The sequence below is a fragment of the Ictalurus furcatus genome, chromosome 12 (assembly GCF_023375685.1).
Source record: "Ictalurus furcatus strain D&B chromosome 12, Billie_1.0, whole genome shotgun sequence".
In the NCBI taxonomy this organism is placed as follows: Eukaryota; Metazoa; Chordata; class Actinopteri; order Siluriformes; family Ictaluridae; genus Ictalurus; species Ictalurus furcatus.
Genome location: NC_071266.1, coordinates 25,778,169 through 25,803,540, shown reverse-complemented (window position 1 = coordinate 25,803,540; position 25,372 = coordinate 25,778,169). Strand labels below are relative to the sequence as shown.

The 25,372-nt window shown below is 41.1% G+C and overlaps 1 protein-coding gene across 1 annotated transcript; it reads right to left on the bottom strand.

Moving 5' to 3' along the window:
* Positions 1-1,035: 1,035 nt before the first annotated feature.
* Positions 1,036-25,372, bottom strand: LOC128615538 (nuclear body protein SP140-like). Its single transcript, XM_053637716.1, has 15 exons — positions 25,040-25,372; positions 23,992-24,166; positions 23,602-23,799; positions 21,044-21,124; positions 12,341-12,474; positions 12,150-12,197; positions 12,000-12,054; positions 6,857-7,045; positions 6,409-6,548; positions 6,112-6,174; positions 4,916-5,043; positions 4,392-4,497; positions 4,207-4,281; positions 2,452-2,595; positions 1,036-2,251 (listed from the first exon to the last, which is right to left on the bottom strand). Exons 1-15 carry the CDS (start codon positions 25,184-25,186, stop codon positions 2,171-2,173), a joined length of 1,764 nt encoding a protein of 587 aa, XP_053493691.1. The 5' UTR covers positions 25,187-25,372; the 3' UTR covers positions 1,036-2,170.

Genomic DNA, 25,372 nt, shown 5'->3' with positions numbered 1-25,372 from the left:
TGTGTCGCTCCGCCCATTAACGGTCTCATTGGTTAGTGCCAATGTAATGACGTCACGCATCAGCGTGTCGGACTCCATGCATGGTCGCTTCCGGGTTGAGTCTCACGATGGTACATGAAAGTGCCGCTCCCAGCATAGCTTTTTACACTCACTGCCTGCAAGATCTTCCACGGATTATCGTGAACGATGTTAATCACATTATGAGGTTGGCATCTGTCACTCCCTCTTAGTAAGAAGGAGAATGGATTTAAACCCTGTGTTTCCAGTTATATCCACAACTTTGAGGTTCTCAAGGTAGCTGGGTCAATTTTCTATCTAATTAACCTTTTTTTTTTTTTTTTTTTTTTTTAGATATTCTGTTTTTATAGTTGATTGCGTCACGTTATCACGTCTTGTGTCTCGCTTTAATCTAATGCTTACATAACCATCCATTATGTTATGGGTGAATTTGACCCATTTCTACATTTGAGATGTCTGAAATACTGGTTAACCTCTCTTTTTGACTTTCCTCATTTAGGGTCTTGAACTTTTAGGCAAATATTTCTTGTCTCGGACAAGCCGTAATAAAGGTTTACTGTTTTAAACTGTACTTTGCTGTTTTTGTGTGTATTTAAACTGTGGAAGTCATTTGACCCGTAATATAATGGATGTAACTTCTCCCCCAACATAATAGGAGGGTAAAATGAATTTAAAAAATGTTTTCTAATACCAGCCTGCTCTTTGCTCAACCCCTGATCGTGTTCATACTCGCTTAAAACTGAGATGATGCTGAAAGTATTTAAAGCTTGTTGAATGCATTGCTAAAAACGTTATGTTTAATATAGTACACTAAAAAGTGTGTGTGTGTGTGTATACTACTTATATTACTACTTATACTATATTACTATAGTTATAATATATATATATATATATATATATATATATATATATATATATATATATATATATATGTATAGGTATATATATAGGTTCCATATCATTTATGACCATTATATCTGACACTAAAATGAAACAGTACACACCCTGTATATTATTCAACTTAAATTCTTTATTGTAATATTTTGAGATACAAGATACAAATTTTCACTTTGTGTAATTAATCTAGAAAATATGAAAGTTCCACTGAACAAATTACGGGAAACATTAACTTTTCCACGATATTATATATTTTTTGAGATGCACCTGTACATGCTTTTCCTATTATAGAGCACTGTAGACCAACTGAATAAATGATGCAACAATAATTGTGTGGGTGTGTTTGTACGAATCTCAGAGTTGAAAATTTTATGTGTGAATAGTTTGAAAGAAAGAAATGATATTGTACTGGAAATGACAAATCCCACCCCATGTATACGAGTCAAAAACGGGTACTGAGTGTTGAAGATTTTTTGCATTGTGTAAAGAAAAAGGTGTTTAAAGGATTCAAATTCTGAAAATTAATGAATGTTTGGTAATTATGGTCAGAACTGATGCTGGGGGGAAAATCAAAGTCAGTGAAAGTGGAAAAAATATATATATATAATGTTTCTGACAGTTTTTTGACGTGGACATTTTTGTGCTTCATGTAGCTGAGTGGTAGGACACTGCATAAAAATATGAATACATCAAATGTATGTTGTTGTTAATCATTGACATATCAAAGAATGTAATAATCAAAGAAAAAAAATTCTGCTTAGCATTTAGTATTTGGAAAATAATTACAATTTTTCTTTTTTTCATAAAAAAACATCTGTGGCATTATGTAAACAAACCAGCATTTAAAGGGTTAAAATTCTGAAAATGAATGAATGTTTGGTAATTATGATTAGAACTGATGCTGGTTAAAAAAAACCCCAAAAACTTGCTATCAGTGAAAGTGGGAAAAAATATTAAAATATAATATTTTTATGACAGTTTTTGAACATGGCCATTTTTGCCCTCTATGGACCTGAAAGCTGGTGGTCATGTGACAGTGACGTAGTGTGCAGTGGCTGCTGGGAACTGTAGTTCAGAGTTCTTTCTCTGTACATGACAGGAGTTGATTATTCCTTATGGAAAATATATAAAAATTGAGATACAACAATAAGGAATATAAAACATTGAGAAATAAATTATTTTAAAAAAATAATTCATGGAATTTTAAAAGTATATAAAAAATAAAGAGCTCTCTTTCCAATATGATGCAGGAATGCTACTGGATTTTAAAGATGCTGTTAAACTCCTTCTCAAACTCCTTTTTCATTTTGGCTCCCATCCTGCCATACTTATTAACCTGCACACACACACACACACACACACACACACACACACACACACACACACATTCATTTATTTTTATTTTTTTAACTTGCCAGCAATTTCATGAAATATTCCAGGTGTAAAAGTTAATGTAAGATGAATTTGCTCTTGTCAACACACACAAATATAAATAGATATCTGTAATTTAATCTTTAATCTGTATTTACATCGTACCTTGTTAAAAGTTTGGCAGTTAGTGAAGATGAGCTTGATGTCCTGCACAAACTGTCTCACTGTCCTGTACTTGTCTTTCTGCAGTTTGGTCTTCACTCTGTTTAGCCACATGGGCTTGGAGATCACACTGCTGTATCTCTCCACCTGCACAAGCACAAGGTTTAACAGAGATTCTGTAAAGTACTATCAGGTCTGTCATGCCGTTTTTTATAGTGAGGGACAATCAGGTGTAATGTGGATGAAACGCTCAGACCAAACCAGGAGCTAATGTAGAGGCTTTCCACATTCTCATAATGAATGGTTCTCAAAGTGAGATCCGGAGACCTCTGGGAGTAACCATGGGGTCAGTACTTATTATTATTATTAGTATTATTTTTTGTAAATCATAAACAACCATTATTTTAATATACTTATTATTGATCTCTTATAACTATTGATTGACAGGTCTTAGTCCTGAATAACTAAAAACAAGTAGACTATAACAACTGCATCTAATGACAAAAAATTCCAATTATTGTTATTATTAAACTAAAGGAGTATTCCAGAATAAAACTACAATTTAATATACAGTAAAACCCCCATATCAGTTTCAGTTACCACAGTTTCACTTAACCCCGACTGACTGCAGTCCAGAAAACTTTACTAGAAGATTCCAGAAATCCAGTAAACATAATTTGAATCGCACGCTGTTCTGAGTAACACGATGCAATCTCGTTCGGACATCCCTTTGTCCAGCGCAAAAGAACAATGAACAATAAGAAGAAGAAGAAGAAGAAGAAGAAGAAGAAGAAGAAGAAGAAGGGAGAGTACAGTACATTGAATATTTTAGAGAGAGAAAGAGACAGACCACATTCACATAACTTTTGTTATTATAATTGCTCTATTTTATCATTATTCTCATTAGTAAGTCTTATTGTGCCTAATTTATTAGTTAAACTATCACAGATATACAGCATTTAGTGTTCGCTACTATCCGCAGTTTCTGGGGGGCTTGGAACCTGACGGATCCGGCACGGATACTGGGGTCCTACGTTATTACGTGTCACAGTATGTATTATTCTATTGCACTACTCAATGTCAGCGTTTTTAGCAGAAATCACAATTTTTGTAGCTTCACTACAATACCCAGCATGCAACATCCACGCTGTACTGTGATCAACCAATCCGTACCTCTGACTGAGTTTTACCGCATGCTATGAAGTAGGGATGGGTACGAGTACTCGATTACTTGGAAGAGACATCAATGATCGATCATTAAAATGATGACCATGCAGTTTTCTCTCTCTCCATTTTTCTGTCAGCCACGCAAACAGCAGTGCACACATACTACTATCATTACGGTAACCGGGGAAAATGCAGAGAGAGACGCACTTTCTCTGCAATAATTTATTGATTTTGGCCAGCGGGTCTTCACATTATAACAATATCCACCTTTTTCCTGAGAAACCAGTGAGCGCCGCCATGATGGAACTTCCGTTGTACTGTCGTCCTCTATAGATACCCTTATTAAAACTGGCTAAAGCGACTGAACTTCTTCAACTGAAACTTTGTAAGTGTTAGTAAGAATAAAAATGAGTTCAGGTTCGAGCTGTGCTGTCGTTGGCTGCCACAACAACAGCGATAAACTGGAGAAATTCCTGGAAAATACTTGTTTTCAGCACAAGCAAACCCGAAAAGAAAGGTAAAATGAATAATGAATAAATCATAGAAAGTGGGTTGAAATGTGAATGTGGCACATTAAGAAGAAATGCTTACTCTTTTTGTGGGGTCAGAAGTAAATACTCGCTGTCTGTCCGCCTTATACAACTGCAACAGCAAATACTCACAGCGCTGGTGAAGGAAAAAACACAAATGATCAGAACCACAACTCTGTGTGCCATCTGTGTGTCTGTGTGTGTGTGTGTGTGTGTGTGTGTGTGTGTGTGTGTGTGTGTGTGTACCATCATGTTTCCAGAAACAGGACTGCTCAAAGCACCTTCCCTGCTCATGTGAAGCCACAATCTATGGTTATTCTTTAACACACAGCAAGTACACATCCAATTATCCCTGTAGACACACACACATACAGACACACACACACAACCAAGATCAAAACCAAAATTCTACAAGGCCTATATTTTCAGTCTCCTGAACCGAGTAACTCTTGCACTGCTGTAGCAATGTTATATCATTTTATTACTATATTAAGATATAATGATATTAGCTCTTCTGTGTGAGCCTCACACACTCCAAATATTAAGCACAGTTAGCTACTAGACAGTATGCAGGAGCACAGGTTATAAGCCAAGTGTTTTGTTTTTGTTTTTTTTATAAACCAAACAAGTAAATAAATGAAAAGCCCCAAGCTGGGACTGCTAAGTAAGTTCGGACTTAACCAACAAATTGCTTCTACTGTTGCATTACAATTTTTTTGCTCAGATTCTTGAGTTATGTCTGCATTCTCTCTAGTTCCTTTCTCTCTCACCCAAGTGTGTCCTCCTGTAGAGTTGGTAAGTGGCAGTGATGGTGAAAAGCTCGTGGACACTCATCACAGCACACCAGATTTCCCACAGAGTTACAAATGTAGCACACGTCATCATTATCCTGATCCAGCTGGTTCAGAAAATGAAGGAAATTGACAATCAGGATTTTTACTGGTTGATTTACACAATATGTCTAGGGTTTTTTTTTTTTTGAGTAAACAAAAAAGCAGATAATTGTTGGTTGGTTGGTGTACGTAGGGTGAATATTTTTTTCCTTGGGACAAAACTGGGCAGGACCCTCAAGTCTTCTGGGAGCTGTACTGAATCCATAAGCTTTTTTTTTAAATCAATTCAGTTATTATAAGAACCAATAACTAAATCAGTATAATTTAGTTAAACCGGTCTAATCCGATTCAAACAGTAACAGATGCTTCACAGTTACACCTTTGGCGTGCTACGAGGCTCAGTTTCGATCTCAAAGGTAGGTAAATTGATATTGAATCAATGACACTTATAGAAATTCAGTAATGAATAAGTAAATCATAAAGAAACACTTAAGTAGCTATAGTATAAGTGACATAATGCCCACCATAATGATGGAAATATTAGGCTTGGAATCATGGCCCGTTATTTTCTAATCTTAGTCTCAGAAGCTCTGCCTAATATCTATGTTTAGAATCTTGGAGGTTGCAGTCTGAATGCTGTTTGTCCTTTAGTGTATGTGCACACTTCACAAAGGTAAATGACATGCTGTTCTTTAAAAATGCACATTTAAGTAAAATCTCGTGCTCGCATGACTGATTTTGTTCTGCAGGATCCTTGGTAGAACCAACTTTGGGTGTAATTACAACTGCATGTCTTCTGGAATCTTTTCCTTCAGCTCTTTAAACTCTATTCAATTATTAGTAGTAACCAAAAAAACCCCCAATAACTAAACCTATCTAATCTAATTAAACCAGTATAATCCAACTTAAACAGTAACAGATGTTCAACTGTTTGAAGGATGCAATCACATTTTCTCTTCATTCTTTAGTAGTGTATATGCACACTTCGGTCCACTGGTTACCGACAGAAATATAAGACTTTAGATATTGTGACACAATAAGCTTTTCAGAGCAAGAGAGTCAATGGACAAAAATTGCATCACATTTTTGAAGAGAGACTAGTAATTGGATGGTGTCATGGGTTTGAGACTCACCCGGTTCTCAGGACAGCACAGATGACAGGGACACTGCAGTGAATGGATATACAGGATTTTTTTCTGAAAACATACACAAGAAGATACAATATACTTCCAAAAAGAGATAGAAAGTTTCTCTGTATCTAATCTGTCTAGTTACTCTGCCCGTTTTAACACAGAGAACAAGAGAGTGGAAATGAAAGTTCTAGTTGAAGACAACAAACAGTGACTTGTAGGAGCAACACATACAATTAACAGTATGAGCTTTAATATGCTCAAGCTGCGTATGTAAATATCATCAATCTCTCACATTACCTCCACCAGGTAGTTAAGGGTTTTGCCATGACACAGTATGTCTTCCTTCCAGTGTCCGTCTGTCAGCGTTAACTCCTGCTTTACGAACTCCTCAGGAGTGAACCAACGCTCCTCTGTGCGGATGCTCTTACTGCGTGACCCTGCAGCACACACACACACACACACACACACACACACACACACACACACACACACACACGTGTACGGAAACACACTAACACACTGCTCATTTACATATTTTTGTTGTACTGTCCAGCCATGCACTATTCTATCATAAGTGTCATAATATGCACTCTTATTGTGCACTTTATTGCACGTTCTGTCATACTGAGCACATACTGTAGTCATACTGTGTGCTGTAATTCACGTATTGCAGTTGTACTGTGCATTATTATAATATGTACTGTTTCCCAGAGACACGGCAGACTTAGCTCTGATTACCACCTACCTGTAAATCTGTCTTTATATATAAGCCCACTGACAGAACCACAGCTGACTGGTAAAGCATAATCCTGAAATTCAGACAAATCCACTGTATCGCTGTCTTCTTCCTCTTCTTCTTGTTCACTGTCCTCGTTTTCTGTCCACTCCTCATGGTCTTCACTGGATTCATCTGTCTCCACACTGGATGCTGACTCTTCACAGGCAGCAGTGGAGCAACACATGCAAACACAAAAACACAAAAAGAAATGTAAACAACAAAAGCAACAACAAAGTTATTACAAAAAGTTAAATGTATCAAGGATGATCATTAATGTACATGGAGAAAGTTCTTACTTTTAGTATAAAAAAAGAATTGTCACCATAAGAACTTTTTTAAGCAAAGAATAGTTAGTTAGTTACAGTTACATTTATAAAGCGCTTTTAATAGTATGGGGGGAGGGGGAATCTTCTCAACCACAACTAGTGTGTAGCATCCACCTGGTTGATGCGACAGTAGCTATGGTGCACCAGAACGCCCACCACACACCAGCTATTAGTGGAGAGGAGAGTGATGTAGCCAATTCAGGGATGGGGATTATTAGGGGGCCATGATAGAGAAGGCCCAATGGAGAAATTTTGCCAGGACACCGGGGTTATACCCCTTCTCTTCTATGATAAGTGTCTGGGATTTTTAATGACCACAGAGAGTCAGAACGTCTCATCCGAAAGACGCTGCTGTTTTTACAGTATAGTGTCCCTATCACTATACTTAGGGATTGAGCCCCACACAGAAAACAGGGTGAGCGCCCCCTGCTGGCCTCACTAATACCACCTCCAACAGCAAACGTCAGGGTTACGCATGTAACCCTGCTCCCTGAGAAGGGAACTTCGACGTTGCATTTAGCATAACAGTATGGGAACACCTTGCACGCGTGACCGGTATCTGAAGCTTGTGTAAAATTGTGCCTCTAATTATAGGCCTGCCATGATCAGGTGACGTGGCAATTAAGCGCGTTGCATGATATATATATGGCACCTGTGAACCACACCGCCAGCCTCTATTATCTGAAGCGAAGACGCAATTCACAGGCCTGCCCTGGTATGACAGTGCTATGGAACGTCTCGTTCCCTTCTCAGGGAACAGGGTTACATGCGTAACCCCGACGTTCCCTTTCAAAGGGAACTTCGACGTTGCATTTAGCATAACAGTATGGGAACGGGAATACCCACTCCATCATACCGAGGGTACGGCCTGTTCAAAAATACCCAAGCCCGAGGGTCACTGCAAGACACTCAAGCCCGGGGTGGCATAAGCCCTAGAGATTGCTTCCACTATCCAAGTAGAGATGTGCTGCTTTGACACAGCATCACTTTTCCTGTCACTGCCAAAGCAGACCAGTAGCTGCTCCGACTTACGCCACTGGCCGGAGCGGTGGACGTAAGTACAGAGAGCCCTTACTGGACACAGCAGGTGCATCCTCTCTTGTTCCGGTGTGAGGAACGGAGGAGGGCAGAAAGCCTGCAACACCACAGGGTAGGTAGCCGATGTAGGCACTTTAGAAATATAATCCGGCCTAGGATACAGGAAGGCCTTGGCTAATCCAGGGGTAAAGTCAAGGCTGGAAGGGGCAACAGAGAGAGCTTGTAGACCTCCCACTCACTTGACAGATGTCAGGGCCAGTAAAAGAGCTAACTTTAGAGTCAGAAGCTTCTCCGAGGCTGACTCTAAGGGCTCGAATGGGGCCACTGACAGACCTTCCAAGACCACAGCAAGGTCCCAGGCAGGTATGCATGGCCTGCAGATGGGTCTCAGCCGTCTGACACCACGCATGAACCTCGAAGTTAGAGGATGTTGCCCCACAGAGGCTCCATCAACAGGGGCATGGCTGGCCGAAACGGCGGCCACGTAACCCTGATTGTAGAAGGAGCCACCCTGCTGAGAAACGTTCTTGTAAGGACTCCAGGACTGTAGCTATTGCACAGTTCAGTGGGTCTAGCTGACGTTCCTCACACCAAAAGACAAAAATCCGCCACTTGAGCGCATACAATTTCCTTGTGGATCGTGCTCTAGCGTTTAACATGGTCTCTACCACCTCAGTTGTGCGACCAGAATCTATGAGCTGGTGCCCCTCAGGGGCCAGACCCACAGTTTCCATAGTTCTGGCCGAGGGTGATAAATCAGCCCTCCAGCTTTTTGAGACAGTAGATCCACCCTAAGGGCTCAAATGGGGCACCCGACAGACCTTCCAGGACCACAGAAGGTCCCAGGAAGGTAATGCGTGGCCTGCAGATGGGCCTCAGCCATCTGACACCACGCATGAACCTCGAAGTTAGAGGATGTTGCCCCACAGAGGCTCCATCAACAGGGGCATGGCTGGCCGAAATGGAGGCCAAGTAACCCTGATTGTAGAAGGAGCCCACCCCGCTGAGAAATGTTCTTGTAGGAGCTCCAGGACTGTAGCTATTGAGCAGTTTACTGGGTCTACAGTGGATCCCTGTGGACGGGAATCTCCCAAGGAGTGCCATCTCGCAGGGATATTATCTCTCAGAACCATGTTCGAGCTGGCCAAAAAGGTGCTACTAGCAGACTGTCTTGGCGAACTCTCGCTAGAGCTTGTGGGAGCAGAGCGATGGGGGGAGCAGCATACAGATGTGACCTCGGCCACATGTGTGGACTCCACCCCAAAGTCTCCCAAGATCCAGCTTTATCTTGCTCAGTGTTGATAGGATTGACACTACACATGTTGGGGATAGAAACGCCCTCATCGTAGTAGAATCCTATAACCCCTAGAAAAGTTGTCCACTGTACCGGGGAAAGCATACTTTTCTGAGATTCAACCTGAGCCCCAAGCTCTTCATGTGGGCGAGAACAACATCTCGATGTTGAACCACCAGCTCCCTGGATCGTGCTAGAATTAACCAGTCATCCAAGTAGTTTGGTACACAGATGCCCTGGAGTCCCAATGGAGCCAGAGTGACATCCATGCACTTTGTGAAGGTGCGAGGGGATAAAGCTAGCGATATTCCTATGTGGAAATATGCACTTTTTAGATCTATTGCCACAAACCAGTACTCGCACTGAATCTGTAGCACGATAAGTTTGAGCGTCAGCCTCTGAACCTGTATGTCCGAAGAGTACGGTTCAGATGACGCAGTTCTAAAATTGGCCGCATACTCCCACTTTTTTGCGGAACAGGAAATAATGGCTGTAAACCTCCCTCCCTTCGGGAACGGGGTACGTGTTCTGTGGCCCCATTGTCCAAAAGGGGGCTTACTTCCTGCGCTAACGTCGGGCTCTGGTCTGTGCTGACTGCTGTGGTGAGCACTCCTGTGAACGGGGGGGTCGAGCTATAACTGGACACAGTAACCCTTTCTACGGTAGACAGAACCCATGCAGACACATTTGGCAGTAGTTTGCACGCTGCCGGATGGTCTTTTAGTGATGTTAACTATTCCACATTCTATTGGAGGGAAGCATCAGATTTTTGTTGCCCTGTGACAGCTCCCTGACCAGAGAACACTGAAAACTTGGGGACCACCTTGGCTACGGGAGGCCCTACAGTAGCACTGGGGGCTACCTGCCCTAACAACGTCATGTCCCCAGACACATCCCTCCACAGCCCCTCAGGACCGCTCTTCTTTGCCTGCTTGGCCTTTATGACCATTCTCAGATCAGGCCTAGTAACAGACGGCGACTGTGGCCACCCGGTTCCCCTGGCTGTCTGCGGGGGTTGGCGGGCTGCCATACTCGCCTTCTGGGTCTCCCTCACACTAGTGCTGGCCCAGGCTCCACTCGTGGACGCCCAGGTGAGCTCGAGACAACAGGGAAGGAACTGGCTTTTTTTTGAATGCCGCCATATGTCGAGCTCACTCAGCAGGTCTGCTTGGTAGGCCTGCAACCCTGTCATTCTCTGCAGTGACCCACAAGCAAGACTACTACTGCATAGGCTTGCCCACCAATGCCACGGTGGCCTTACATGGCTTGAATGCAAGCCGGCCCCCGTAATTACCAGCCGTCGGTGGAGAGAGGTAGCTCACAAGCGCCTCCTTGAGCATAGCTAAATAGCCATGCCGTTCATTCCCACAATGGCCGAATAATCCAAAATCGTGGGGTTATGAATATGGCTTATGCGTGGTTTCCCCCCAGGAGCCTGAGATTTTGTCATAAACTTCTGGAAGACAGGGGAGTTTCTGCAGTGTGAGGGATTTACTTTCACTGGGTAATCACTTAAAGCAGCTCTTTATATGCTGCTCTCAGTTTTTAACACATCCTTATAACTCCTTGGAGTCAGAGATGAATTATTACCTTTTGGATTTCCATAGCGGAAGGAGGAGTCACGACGCGAGCTCCAAAATCCAGCGGAGAGCCGAACCCGGAAGACAGAGCAAGAGATAGAGCCACGCTCGTCTCTGGCTCCTCTTCCGGATCTAAGAGATCCCCCGAACCTGAGATGGCTAGCTGCCTCGGCAGGGGCCGGCCCAGATCCGCAAGGCTCTGAAACCCGACTCACTTCGGCTTCCGTTTTTTTTTTCGAGAAGAGAGCGAGTCACGAGCCGAGCTGCTTAATGTAGGCGTTACCATGCGCAGCCTCTTGAGGCTGCCATCGCATACTACACCGCTAACACTTCACCCAGAAAGTGTGCACTTTTCCCCGTGATGAAACGGGAGCAGCCGTAATACACTTCTTGAACTCTTTCTCGCTCATTACTTACCTCTCTTTTCCTCTTAAAAAAGGATAGAAAAGTTTAGAGATTTTGAGAAAATATGAAGTAGAAATGAAGCGTTTTTGTCACACAAACAGACATGCAGTCTCACTGAAGATAATAAGGCTGGCGGTGTGGTTAACAGGTGCCATATATATATATCATGCGATGCGCTTAATTGCCACGTCACCTGATCATGGCAGGCCTATAAGTAGAGGCATGATTTTGCACAAGCTTCAGATACCAGTCACGCGCGCAAGGCGTTCCCATACTGTTATGCTAAATGCAATGTCAAAGTTCCCTTTGAAAGGGAACTTAATTTTCCCCCAGGAAGTCTCCCATCCAGGTATTGGCCATGCACAACGCTGCTTAGCTTCACTGTGAAACCAGGCGAGAACTGCAGGGAGATATGGCTCAATTCATTTAAAAATAAAAAATGCAAATAAAGGCCTGTGTATACTGACGAGAGCTGGAGCTTGAGCTGGAGCTTTCCACACAGCTTGAAGAAACTCTCACTCCCTGCAATAAGAGGAAAAAAAGATATTACAGAATAAAAACATAACAAAATATTTAAAGCATGATACAACTGGAAAAAGACCAAATAGGCACAGCACCTTCCGACCATAGTCTCTGTAAGTGCGTGGACACTGCAAATGACCCTCCTTCAAAAAAAAAAAGAAGGAATTTTTAATATTACAAAAAGTTTATGTATGTCAGTGCAGTGTGTGTCCACCCTTTTGGGGTACAATGTTTCATCCTAGTTGGCATCTTAATACTTGTAGTGACTGTCAAAGAGTAGATTTACCTGTATAAGTTTATATAGAGTAATGTTCTGGCAGCGGATGGTGAGTTTCCAGTTCTTGCTATTTCCCCTTCCTGAAAATCTCTCAAAGTCACATGGGGTGAACCAAACGCCTTCGGACAAAATACACATCTCTCCTGTAGGTACAAAACTCTATTAAAATTCCAATTTAAAAATAAACTATACTGACATATTCCTTCTGACACCACTCAACTTTATTTCTGTATGAGAATGAAAAGTACGACTACATGGCTTTGTTCGTATATGTCTACACATTGATTGATAATTAGTTAAAAACATAACAGCCTTAGTTTTTAGCCCTTCATGAGCTCATTAATAATTATGTAAATTACAGTGGATTCTCATGGTTCAGGACTTCCTTAGTAAAGTTTTCTTTCAGCAAGTTAACACAGGGGCATCTAAAAAAATTTGAATAATGTGGAAAAATTAATTTTTTTCTGTAACTGAATTCAAAAAGTGGAACTTTCTAGATTCATTACACATAAAGTAAAATATTTCAAGCCTTTTTTTTGTTTTAATATTGATGATTACGACTTACATGTCATGGAAATAAAAAATCTAAATGATAAATTCTTTATTTTAATATTTTGAGATACTGGCTTTTTTATTTCCATGAGCTGTAAACCGTAATCATCGAGATTAAAAAAAAGGCCTGAAATATTTCACTATTGTTGGAAAACTCTCTATTCTTTATTCCCTCAGATATGTATAAGTATGTTTAGGTTAAAAGTTTAATCTCTGTCTCATGAACTCTTCTAGACCTGTCTGTTGTGCATGTGCCAGTTAAAATGTCACCATAGGAACTTCCTCTTTTCTGTGTTAGGGAAACCATACCATCAGACCATATATGGTCAACAACTGCTATACTTTCTTGTATTGCCCAAGATGTTTTCCACGTACATGACCAGACAGTTCAACTGCCATATTCTTTCTATACTATGCACGGCTATTTTTGCCTATATAAACCTCTGTTAATCCACAAATAAATGGGGAAGTCTCTCTGACCTACTCTTTGTGTCAGTGTGTTCAATCAGACTTTCTCCGGGCCCGTATACGCTCTGAGGCAAACCACATCGGCGCGGTAGCATAGAGAAGAGAAACACTCTACTCTTAATTCTTAAAGGCTGAAAGGTGGATGGAGGGAAGAGGGAGAGTAGAAGCTATTATTTGCTTTATCCCTACAAAACTGGTGTCAGAAGTGGGATTTCTCCGGATCAGGGTAAGTGATAATTTAGTTTGTTGCTTCCTTGGTGTGGTGAATTTCCGAACCTTTTAAATGGGAGTGATTGTCTAGGTTTAGGATAATCTGTACTCTGTGAGCTCCTCTGTAACGTTATGCCTGCTGTAAATAGTATTATTTTATTTTTATTTTCCCGTTTGCACTTTTGTGGTTTGCCAGGAAGTGTATTTTGTTTGTTTGTAAGATTTGTTGTTTGTAAGTTCAGTGTTAAGTGTTTTTCCAGGCATGGGAGGGTCCTCCTCTACCCCTGCTCCCCCGTCACCGGGAATGGTTCCTCGTGATTGGGTAGAAGCCGTTTTTGGGGGTTTATATACTATTCCATATCTTGATTGTTTGAATGGATGGTCAATGGCGTGTTCTCCCCAGTTACAAATTATATCTCTTCGCGGCTCTTTTGAACCTCGCCTTCTAGCTCAGATTAAATGGATGATTTATGACGGCGAAGGGGATCCAGACTGGAATTATGAATATATGTCGAAATGTTACATGGAATGGTTGCGTCTTCTTCCCTATTACAACAAACATTATAATGTTAAAATTAAATTATCCTCCTCCAAGCTGCTGTTCCTGCTGTCGCCACTATGTGCTCTCGCGAGAACACAGACTGTGACTCCGTCTTGTCTACTGATAGTGAGTATGACGGAGGCATCACACCTGACCCCCCTTCGGATCCTTTCTCAATGTCCGCTCTTCCCCTACCGCCCTCTGAGCTGTTAAAGCCAACTAACGAAAAGGTAAAGAAGGTTTTCATGCTTCTCCAGCCTCATTATCAGACCTCACATTCTGTGCACAGGCTATTAACGTGCATAATCCAAAAAAGGAACCCGTGAAATGGGTTAGCGCTTTAATGTCATGCACGTTCTTATCCTGCTGCCCACCTCACGTGCAACAGGCGCTTAAGATGCATTGTACTGATAGAGCTCGAATCCCTATTACTGAATTCGCTGCTAAGGTTCGTCTAATGCATGTCTAAAAAATATTGCTGCCCTAATGCATTACCCTGCTAAGGATTCTGATAATGTGTCCACAGTCTCTGATACTTCAGCTAATGCTGAAGGAGCTGGCGGGGGCAAAGGGACCTATCACTATTGCAGAAAACCCGGCCATTGGGCACGGGATTGTAGATCTAAACAGAGCGATAAGCAACAGGGACGTGGCTGTGGCAGAAATAGAGGAAGAGGTCGTGGTCGTTTTGTGCAGAGTGGACCTATGCAGTTTCACGCCCAGCCACAATCTTATCAATCTGGTTTTTATCACCCATCGGCTCAACAGCTGGCCCCTCCTCCCGTTCCTGCAGGGACCACAAACTCCAGCAAGGAGGCTTTCCACCTCCTCCTCCTCCTGTAGCGGGCCCTTCTCATGCACCAGACTATTATTATCACAATCAATAGGGCTGCCCACAGAGCTCTTGTGACCCAGTGTGCCGTTCATATTTAAACGTAGCTTTCAATTCACCACAAATTAAGAAATTACCCATGATTGAACTAAACGTCTCAGGTACGGTATATGCCTTTTTGTTGGATACTGGCGCTACTATGTCTTCAATTGGTCATTCATACAGTGAGCCATTAACCCCAAATTCCGTGAGCTCTGTGGGTATTGAAGGGGTAGTGACTGAGCAGTACGTAACACCGCTGATGTTTGTACATCCATGTTTGGATCCTGAATTAATTTTTCAAACATCAATTTGTTAACATGCCAGAGTGTCCTTTCAGTCTCTTAGGCAGAGACTTTATGAGTAAATTGCATCTCACTCTTGCTTTCTCTGGCTCTAAATTAGTAGTTTCTACTCCTCTGCTTTCTGAAACCGCAATTAACAACCCAAAATCATCTGTACAATGTTTTTCACTCTCTCTGTTTTCTTATTCTGAGTCACCAGATCCGAGGCTGAGCAGCCTGCCAAATTCCCTTTGGGCTGAACACAAAGATGAGGTCGGATCCATGCTTTGTATTCCATATCAGGCTAAGTTGAAACATTCTAATCCTGTTTATGTAAAACAATATCCTCTCTCTGAATCCAAGACCTGTGGCATTGACGTCAAAGTAAATTCATTACTCCAACAAGACGTATTAAAACCCAGTGTAAGTCCTTACAATACACCTGTTAATCCTGTTCCAAAACCTGACGGCACGTGGAGATTCACACAAGATCTCCAAAGAATTAATGAGGTTGTAATTCCAATCTCACCTATTGTACCTGATGTACCGACTATCATAACCCTAATTCCGTCTCACCATGCATGGTTTAGCGTGGTAGACTTGTGCTCTGCATTTTTCAGTGTCCACGTGGCTGAGACGCAGCCGCTGTTTGCTTTCACGCACCGGGGACGCCAATGACATGGACTCGTCTTCCACAAGGCTACACTGACTCACCAGCTGTGTTCTCACTAGTGGTCAGAGACTCATTACAAGACCTACAGGTAGCTGATGATTCCCGTGTCCTGCAGTATGCGGACGATCTACTCATCATGTCGGAAACAGAAGAGGGCTGCTGGACTGCAACCTGTCGTCTCTTACAGCACTTGGCTGTGAAGGGTTTCAAGGTGTCCAGAACCAAACTACAGCTCTGTAAAACTGAAGTCAAGTATCTAGGCTTCCTTCTTCCCAAAGGACAACGACGGCTCTCTGATGATTGTATAACAATGGTCAAAACATCTCAGCTACCTGCAACCAAACAGGCTGTCTTGGCCTTTTTAGGTCTCATTAACTATTGCAGACAGTGGATTCCTGACTGCTCTTATTATGACAAGCAACTGAGGGCCCTGGTGGAACATTCTGACCCTCTGTTGTCACCTGTCACACACACACCCGAGACTATGGCAGCCTTTGAACATCTCAAGATGGCTCTCTGTTCAGCACCCGCATTGGGGCTGCCCAACTATAATAAACTGTTTCATCTCTTCAACTATGAACACTCAGGTGTGGCTTCTGGTGTTTTGGCACAAGAACATGGGGGTAGTTTCCGCCCCTGTGCCTATCTCTCTAAAACATTGGACACCGTGGCTGCTGGACTCCCCGCATGTCTGCATGCAGTGGGTGCCAGCGCTCTTCTCGTCACGGATGCAGAACGATTGGTATTGTCTCATCCTTTGAGAGACACACCACACATCAGGTAAAACAAGTTCTCTCAAACACTGAAACACAACACATGACTGCTCAACGTAGAAGTGGTTATGAAACAATTCTTTGCTCTACTGCAAATTTAACCGTAAAGTGTTCGACAGCACAGGATACAATCGCTCATGCCCTTTATAGGCTTCTAAATTCACAGGATGACACTGAGCCTGTAAAAGATGATTAGGATTGTTTAAAAGAAATCATAACTTCATGTAGCATAAGAGGTGATTTGGCTGATTCTCCTCTTATGGACAATGAATATATTTTTGTAGATGGCCCTTGCTCTAAACCAGCTGATAGTGTCTTCCTGTGTGGTTATTCTGTCTGCTCATTACCGGACGTGGTACTTGAAGCGCACTCTTTGCCCTTTAATTCAGCACAGGCCGCAGAGCTATTCACTCACACCCATGCCTGCATTTTACATAAAGGACAGAGTGACGATTTTCACTGATTCTCGTTATGCTTTTATGGCGTAGCACATGATTTCGGACGGATTTGGCAACAACGTGGTTTCAGGTCTGCAGATGGGAAACACATTTCACATTCCACATTAGTGGAGAATCTTATTGGTGCCTGTTCACTTCCTTTGTCAAAACCAAGGCACATCTTGTAGGTAATACTGTACAAATTAAGGGGAATGCTTTAGCTGACCGACATGCGAAATTGGCTGCTCAGTCACAAAGCCCTTGCCCTTTCTTAGTGTCTGCTATACATTTTTACACTAGTGCTCTTCTACCCGGGGTAGATTTTTCATTGATGCAATCACATGCATCCCCAGAAGATGCTGAGTTCTGGCAGGCTCAAGGAGCAGTCCCAGACTCTGATGGCATCTGGTTTGATCAATTAGGTCACCTATGCGTTTCAACAGCCATCGCCCCATTTTTTAATCTGTGAGTTTCATGGTGTTTTGCATCGAGGTTTCACTGGTGTAATGTCTGACATGACATCTAAATTTTGTATTAAAGATTTGAGACATCAGATTAAACTACTCTCTCGCTGTTTAATGTGTCTGCAAAACAATGTACAAGGTTCGCCCCTGCATCATGATGCTCTTCCGCCCCCACAGGTGCCCTTTGAAAGTCTGAAAATTGACTTCACACATATGCCTCAAGTAGGTCCGCATAAAATGCTATTAGTTATCGTTGATCGTTTCTCTAAATGGGTCGATGTGCTACTGAGAACGCAAAAACGGTTGTATGCGTCTTAACAAAAGAAATCATCCCACGTTTCGGTGTGCCTTTGCAAATTGATTCAGACAAAGGTACTGCTTTTACTTCATAATTGACACAACGTCTAAGTGACTATTTGGCTATAGACTGGAAATTTCACATTCCCTACCACCCACAGTCATCTGGGGTGGTTGAGAGGATGAACCGCACTTTAAAAGATAGTTTGAGCAAAGCTATGCAACAGAGGGGGAGCACTGCCTGGCCTGACGTTTTACCTGCGGTTCTGACTGAGATCAGAATGACGCCATCTAAAACTACAGGTTTATCACCCTTTGAGGTTCTATTTGGCCGATCTTTTCCTACTGCCTGGAAAATGTCTACTAACTTTTCTACTTCCGCAGGTAGCGGAGTTGACATTCATCTGGATGATTATGTGTCTAAATTACTTGATGTCTTGCAAGAAAAACATGAATGTGTAAGAGCTAAACTGCCTCTTCCTTCCCAGAATCCAACCCATTCTTTTATTCCAGGTGAGCAGGTGCCCAAATGGAGCAAGCAGTTGGGTGAACCCAAGTACACCGGTCCTTATGAGGTTGTGGCAGTAACAAGAACCGCTGACATCAGAAGGCCCCATCTGGCAGCATGCCAGTTGGTTAAAATCTGTGAACAAATAATTGCATGATTCTGTTCTATTATAGGCTGTTCCGTGGAACCAGTCCAGTAACTCCAACCTGACTATAGTGATACCTTGCTGGTGAACGAGTCCACTAGAACTCTCGTCTGACCTGCTGATCTGAAGACGACTCTACTGTTCCAGCTGCTGATACACCTCTCACATACACATATTCTCTTCACTTGTGTCCCTGGGTCCAAAATATACACGGACTGGACACAATGTTGGTGTTATTTTCTTTTGTTAATATGTTCCTAGGTTCTATGTTTATGTACAGAGTATTGGCAGACGGTAATGATTTTGTTAGTGAACAAGGATGGATTTACCCTAATAGTGATCTCTTTTCAAGTTCTGTACCTATCACACTTAATGCTGATAACTCTGATGCTCCTGACGATCTGCATATTGAACATTTTAACCAGAATGTGTACTACAAATACTCGCTTCTTACTGTAAAACAAATGAAATTGACACAACCGTGTTTTATCTGCACCCTTATGCCACATAGCACGACCACACCTTTCACCTTCTTCCTTGTTTGGGAGACATATCAACATACATGGTATTCTGTAGCTGCAGGTCTCAGGACCCATCGATATGACATTATTGATCCAGAGCATCACCGAGTGTTTTTTATTGATATTCCTTTTAATGTAACCGCAAGTTATAACAAATCATTGCTTGGAGTAGATCCACCTGGCACTCACGGGGTCACCCCCTATTGTTAAGATTTTCCATATGACATCGCTCTATGTAACACCAGTAACACCAACATCTACTTGTCTTGACCCTCTTTATTCATGCCAGGAAGAGGGCAATTTTAAAATAACCAGGGTCCAGTTGGACTTCCATCAATCTGTTCGTATTACTAAGGACATGGTCTTCCCGGTGTGTTTTACTAGACAATATCTTGACATTACAGCTCCCTTTGTTTCAACACCGAAACAGGGGTTAAAAACTCATGTTTACATGGGTTCTATTTCCGAGCATCATTGTAATCATCCGGTCACTGGCCCAAGGTTGTGTGTGCCCTGCGCTAAGGTTAATTTCACTGGTGGCTGGGACATGGCTGATTGGACTTGTGAGGGTGATCCTAGCTGCTCGATGGGGTTTCCTGTTTTCGATGCCAACACTGTGGAAGATCATTATTGGATTTGTGGGTTTAGGGCATATGCATCCTTACCTCATGGTTGGTATGGCGTATGTTCTTTTGCTCGCTTGACTGATGGCATGTATGTGGTTACCAGAGAAGATGTGGTTCATCACATACCTCTTAAAACTGTTCATGCCACTGTTAAGCCCCAATCTATTTATGTTCCTAATCGACACAAGAGGGCAGTAATCCCTAACAAACGAAGCGCGCACACTATTAAGCTTACAGCGCTAGATTTATCCAAGGTACCTACTGTACATCAAGTATCTACTAAGGCTAAATGCTTTGGACCTCGTTGTTCCCAGTCTTTGGTGTGGCTGAAATGTGGTAAGATCACATCTTTTTTGCTATCCACCTTCCATATCTACACTGTAAAGAATTGCTGTAAATTTTACAACCTGGGTTTGCCTGTAAAGTACGGTGAAATGTACAGTAAACATCTGTAAAACATTTATAGTAAAGTACTGTCATATCTTAGATATTAAAATAAATCATATTCCAGTACATTTGTCTGTTGCAGGATAAAACTGACCTGAAGGTTAAGGTCTTGCTCAAGGACCCAACCATGGCAGTGCTAGGATTTGAACACACAACCTTCAGATTTGTAACTCAAAGCCTTAAACACTGAACCATCACAACCAGCTTAACTAGCTTACTGTGAATTGATTCAACTGCTTCTACCACTGAATTAACTCCAACAAAAGATTGCATTGAATCAATGCAGGCTTGTTGAGCTAGTAGTGGTGGCACAGTTGTTAAGGCTTTGCGTTGTAGGTCAGAAGGTTGTGTGTTCAAATCCCAGCACTGCCAGATGGCCACGGTTGGGTCTTTGAGCAAAACTCTTAATATTCAGTTCATTCGTATTCTGCATCAGCCAAATGAGCAAATGTATTGGATGATGTGTTGTTTTACACTGTGTAAGATTGTGCAGTTGTTTACGGTACTTTTTACAATACTTTACTGACAACCCATGTAGCCATTAAATTACTGTAAAATTAAAAAAATAAAAATAAATTACAGTGCATGGTCCAGATTTCCTCATTCCACATTTTACAGTACTAATGATGACCATGATATCAAACAAAATTTCTGTATTTACATCTATACTCTTCTTAATGGCAGTATTTCCTCAGTTTATCATTTATCTTGCATTTTTGTAATTTTGCTGTTTATCATACAACAATGGGGACAATAAATACATAAATGAAACAAAAAACTCAGGATATTTCCACAGTGTCAGCTGGTGATCTATTACTTGTTTATGTACCATTAAAGAAATGTTAGATCAAGTGTTACACCATATATAATAACATGATATGAGATAAAGATGTACCTCTAGCAAGCTTGTCTTTATACAAAGTGCCTTCTTTATCTCCACAGGTAACAGGAAGTTCTCCTTTCTCTAAAAGTTGGGCTAAAAGGAAGAATGTCATGTCACTACTGGCTTCTGCCTTAAAGACCATTTCCCAGAATGCCCCACCACAGCACAGCAAGCAACCAACCAAATCCATTTACCAGTCACCTTCCCCTTTTGAATAACCTGGACATGCAAACACTCTTGGGCTCTTGCACTGTTTGTGGAATTGTGTTTTGGATGGTTTGCCTGGTTTCTAAATAAAACCTGCATCCAACTTCACCAGTTCTGTGATATGTGTTAAACACCAGAAAAAATGTTTTAACATTGCTTCCAGTTCGTCCAAACCCAATTTTTTAAAAAATATTTTATTGTTAAAATGGTCTTGATTGCACTTTTTTTTTTAGGTAGGTAGGTCTACATAAACACATGATAGTGATGCTGTATATTAAAGAACTACTCATTTTTCATGTGTTTGTCCCAATAGCTACAGTGGTGCTTGAAAGTTTGTGAACCTTTTAGAATTTTCTACATTCCTGCATAAATATGTCCTAAAACACCATCAGAATTTCACACAGGTCCTAAAAGTAGATAAAGAGAATGCAAATAAACAAATGAGACAAAAATATTAAACTTGTTCATGTATTTATTGCAAAATGATCGAATATTACATATCTGTGAGAGGCAAAAGTATTTGAACCTTTGCTTTTAGTATTCGGTGTGACCCCCTTGTGCAGCAATAATGGCAACTAAATGTTACACTCGCTGATATGTACAACCCCAATTCCCAAAAAGTTGGGACGCTGTGTAAAATGGAAATAAAAACAGAATGCAATGATTTGCAAATCTCATAAACCCATATGTTATTCACAATAGAACATAGAACATATCAAATGTTTAAACTGAGTAAATGTACCATTTTAAGAAAAATAAACAAGGTAATAATGTAACACGTCTAAAAAAAGTTGGGACGGGGCAAGAAAAGGTTGGAAAAGTAAGTGTTACTAAAAAGAAACAGCTGGAGGTTAATTGGGAACAGGTCAGTAACATGATTGGGTATAAAAAGATTATCTTAGAGAGGCAGAGTCTCTCAGAAGTAAAAATGGACAGAGGTTCACCAATGTGCCAAAAACTGTGACTACTAATTGTGGAATAATTTCAGAATAATGTTATTTAACGTAAAATTGAGAAGATTAGGATATCTCATCAGCTACAGCACATAATATCATCAAAAAATTCAGAGAATCTGGAGAAATCTTTGTGTGTAAGGGACAATGGTGAAAATCTATATAGCATGCCCGTGATCTGATCTCGGGCCCTGACGTGGCACTGCATTAAAAACATGATTCTGTAATGGAAATCACTGCATGGACTCAGAAACACCTCCAGAACTCATTGTCTGTGAACACAGTTCGCCGTGCCATCCACAAACTCTGATTAAAGCTCTATCATGCAAAGAAGAAGCCATATGTGAACATGATCCAGAAACGCTGCTGTCTTCTCTTGGCCAAAGCTCATTTAAAATGTACTGAGGCAAAAGTGGAAAACTGTTCTGTGGTCAGACAAATCGAAATTAGAAATTCTTTTTGGAAACCACTGACACTGTGCCCTCTAAACTAAAGAGGACTAAAGAGGAGAGGGACCATCAAACTTTTTATCAGTGCTCAGTTCAAAAGCCTACATCTCTGATGGTATGGAGGTGCATTAGTGCTTATGGAATGGGTAGCTTGCACATCTGTAAAAAACAGATTTTAGAGCAACATATGCTTCCATCCAGATCCCATCCCATCTTTTATTCTGAGAGACTCTGCATCTCTAAGATATTCTTTTTATACTCCATCATCTTACTGACTTGTTGCCAATTAACCTAATTAGTTACAAAATGTTCCTCCAGCTGTTTCCTTTTAGTAACACTTACTTTTCCACCCTGTCCCAACTTTTTTGAGACGCGTTACCTTCTTTGTTTCATAAAATTTCCCAAGTCTAAACATTTTATATGTTTTCTATGTTCTATTGTGAATAACATATGGGTTTATGAAATTTGCAAATCGTTGCATTCTGTTAATATTTACATTTTACACAGCGTCCCAACATTTTTTGGAATTGGGGTTGTAATATTGGATCATTTTCCTCCATAAATAAATGACCAAGTATAATAGTTTTGTCCCATTTGTTTAATTGGGATCTGTTTGTCAATTTTAGGAGTTGTGTGAAAATCTGATGGTGTTTTGTGTCATATTTATTCAGATATATAGACAATTTTATAGGGTTCACAAACTTTCAAGCACCACTGTAAATGGTAGCAATTTGATTTATGCTTTTCAGTTAAAATAAATATGAACTTAAAAAATAATGAAAAAAGATTTTAACCTATAAATTCTTATACCCCAAAACACATCTTAACTCAGTGTCTATATTTAACATCTAACCATTATTTTTCTAAAATTATCATCAGGTGACACTACATTTATTGTCCTTATACTTAGATTGAAGAAATTCTAAACCATACATTAAACAGCACATCTGTACTGACTTACAGAGTGGGGGCTTCATGGCTGGTTTCTTTTTGCTGGACACAGAGGAAGGGCCTCGTTCCTCCTCATCTGTCTCTTCACCACTTTTCTTTCTCTTTGTTGCACCCTTCTTTTGCCCTTGCTTCTTTTCCTTTCTCTCAGCTTCCGTGTTACTGCTTGGGACATCTGCCTTGGGAAGATTTTCAGAAATCCTATAGGAACCTAAAATAAGAGACTCTGTCATTTAAGATTGTATTCAGAATGAAGAAAAAAAAGCACTCACGTAACTACAACTCAGATAATGATTCATATCCAATCATCCAACATTTGTTGATTAAAAAAATTGGAAATACAACTCTGAAAATATAACAAAAATAAATTTGCACTGAAAGGTGAAGAAATGGAATGACTGACCATGAAGAAGGCTGTTTCGGAGCAAGCGGAAAATGGGATATATCTGCAGGAGGTGATCCCGAAACATACACCTCCAAAACAGTCCCACATGCTGTTCTCGTTTATTCTCCACCCAGTCCAAAATCTCATACACACCTTCCTGCTTTCTCTCCTTATTTTTCATCTTTTTTACCTTCTGCGAGAGAGAGCGAGAGAGCGAGAGAACACACACAGAACCCCCATTTATCAGTGGTGTGCATGTGTGTAAGTGATGTGAACAGAAGGTAAAAGCACAATGTGGGATTTATTAAAACAAACGTTTACTTATGTACAGTATGTGTATATAGGCACAGCTTTGAGCATGTGTAACCAAATACCTGTGCAAATGCTTTCAACACTAAAAATAAAGTGCTACCAGAAGCTGAATTTAATTTTATGAATCCCAAAGATTTTCATTCCACAACACGCAATTGTTGATGTGCAGGATTATAGTTCTACATTAAAAAAACAAAACAAAAACAAAACAAAATAAAAAAAAACCACACACACACACACACACACACACACACACACACACACACAACTAACAGGCCTACTACCTCCACTTTACTGATCAACACCTCCACTTTACTGATCAACACCTCCACTGTACTGATCAACATAGAAATACTTCCTTTAGGAAAATGTTTCTTTTGTTCACACGTTTCCTGGTGGCACTAAGAAAAAGTCCTGGCCGCTGTCCCCTCAGATTTACCTCAAAGCACTGACACTGAGGCTTCTTTCAGAAATGTTAAACAAATAAAGTAAAATATACAATGTAAAAAAGCATATATTCAGTGGAGGTGAGTGTGAGGGAATCCCAGTCATGTGTGCTAATGCTCTTACACTGAGTACTACAATTTACTCAGAAAACGCACATGCAATGTTTCAGTTTCACTTCCTGTCAGCTGTCACCTGATACCATCAGACCCAATAATAAACTCTGATCAACTGTAACATCGACACTCAATTCCCAAAATCAATTCCCTCCTCGAATGGAGGCATGGTGTAAAGTATTATGATCCCTTACCTGGTAGAGATCCTCAGGTACCAGGTCATGGTCTCGGAGCTGGTTGAGGAAGGTGTGCGGTTCCTCTATATAAGACGAGATCTCTGTCTTCTTACAGTGAAGAAATCTGATCATCTCCTCATCCGTTAGAAAATCCAGCGGATCCATTCGGCTGCTGTTTATCCGTCAAAAACAAATCGCTTCTTATTAATGTCACACCCTAGCTTCGTAATCCTGAGTAGGATTGACTGCTGACTGAGGATTTGTTGTGCTCGAGAAACTCTGAAACACGCCCCCAGTCACGTGACATCCAGTAGTATAGCCAGTGACAGGGAAACGGCATCATTTGGGCGT

Excerpts from the sequence above, each read along its gene's own strand:
- LOC128615538 (XM_053637716.1), bottom strand. The coding sequence starts at position 25,186 with ATGGATCCGCTGGATTTTCTAACGGATGAGGAGATGATCAGATTTCTT. Across the intron at positions 24,167-25,039 it reads TACCTGAGGATCTCTACCAG|AAGGTAAAAAAGATGAAAAA; the intron begins GTAAGGGATCAT and ends TCTCTCTCGCAG. Across the intron at positions 7,046-11,999 it reads CAGCTCAAGCTCCAGCTCTC|AGTCAGCATCCAGTGTGGAG; the intron begins GTCAGTATACAC and ends CTGCCTGTGAAG.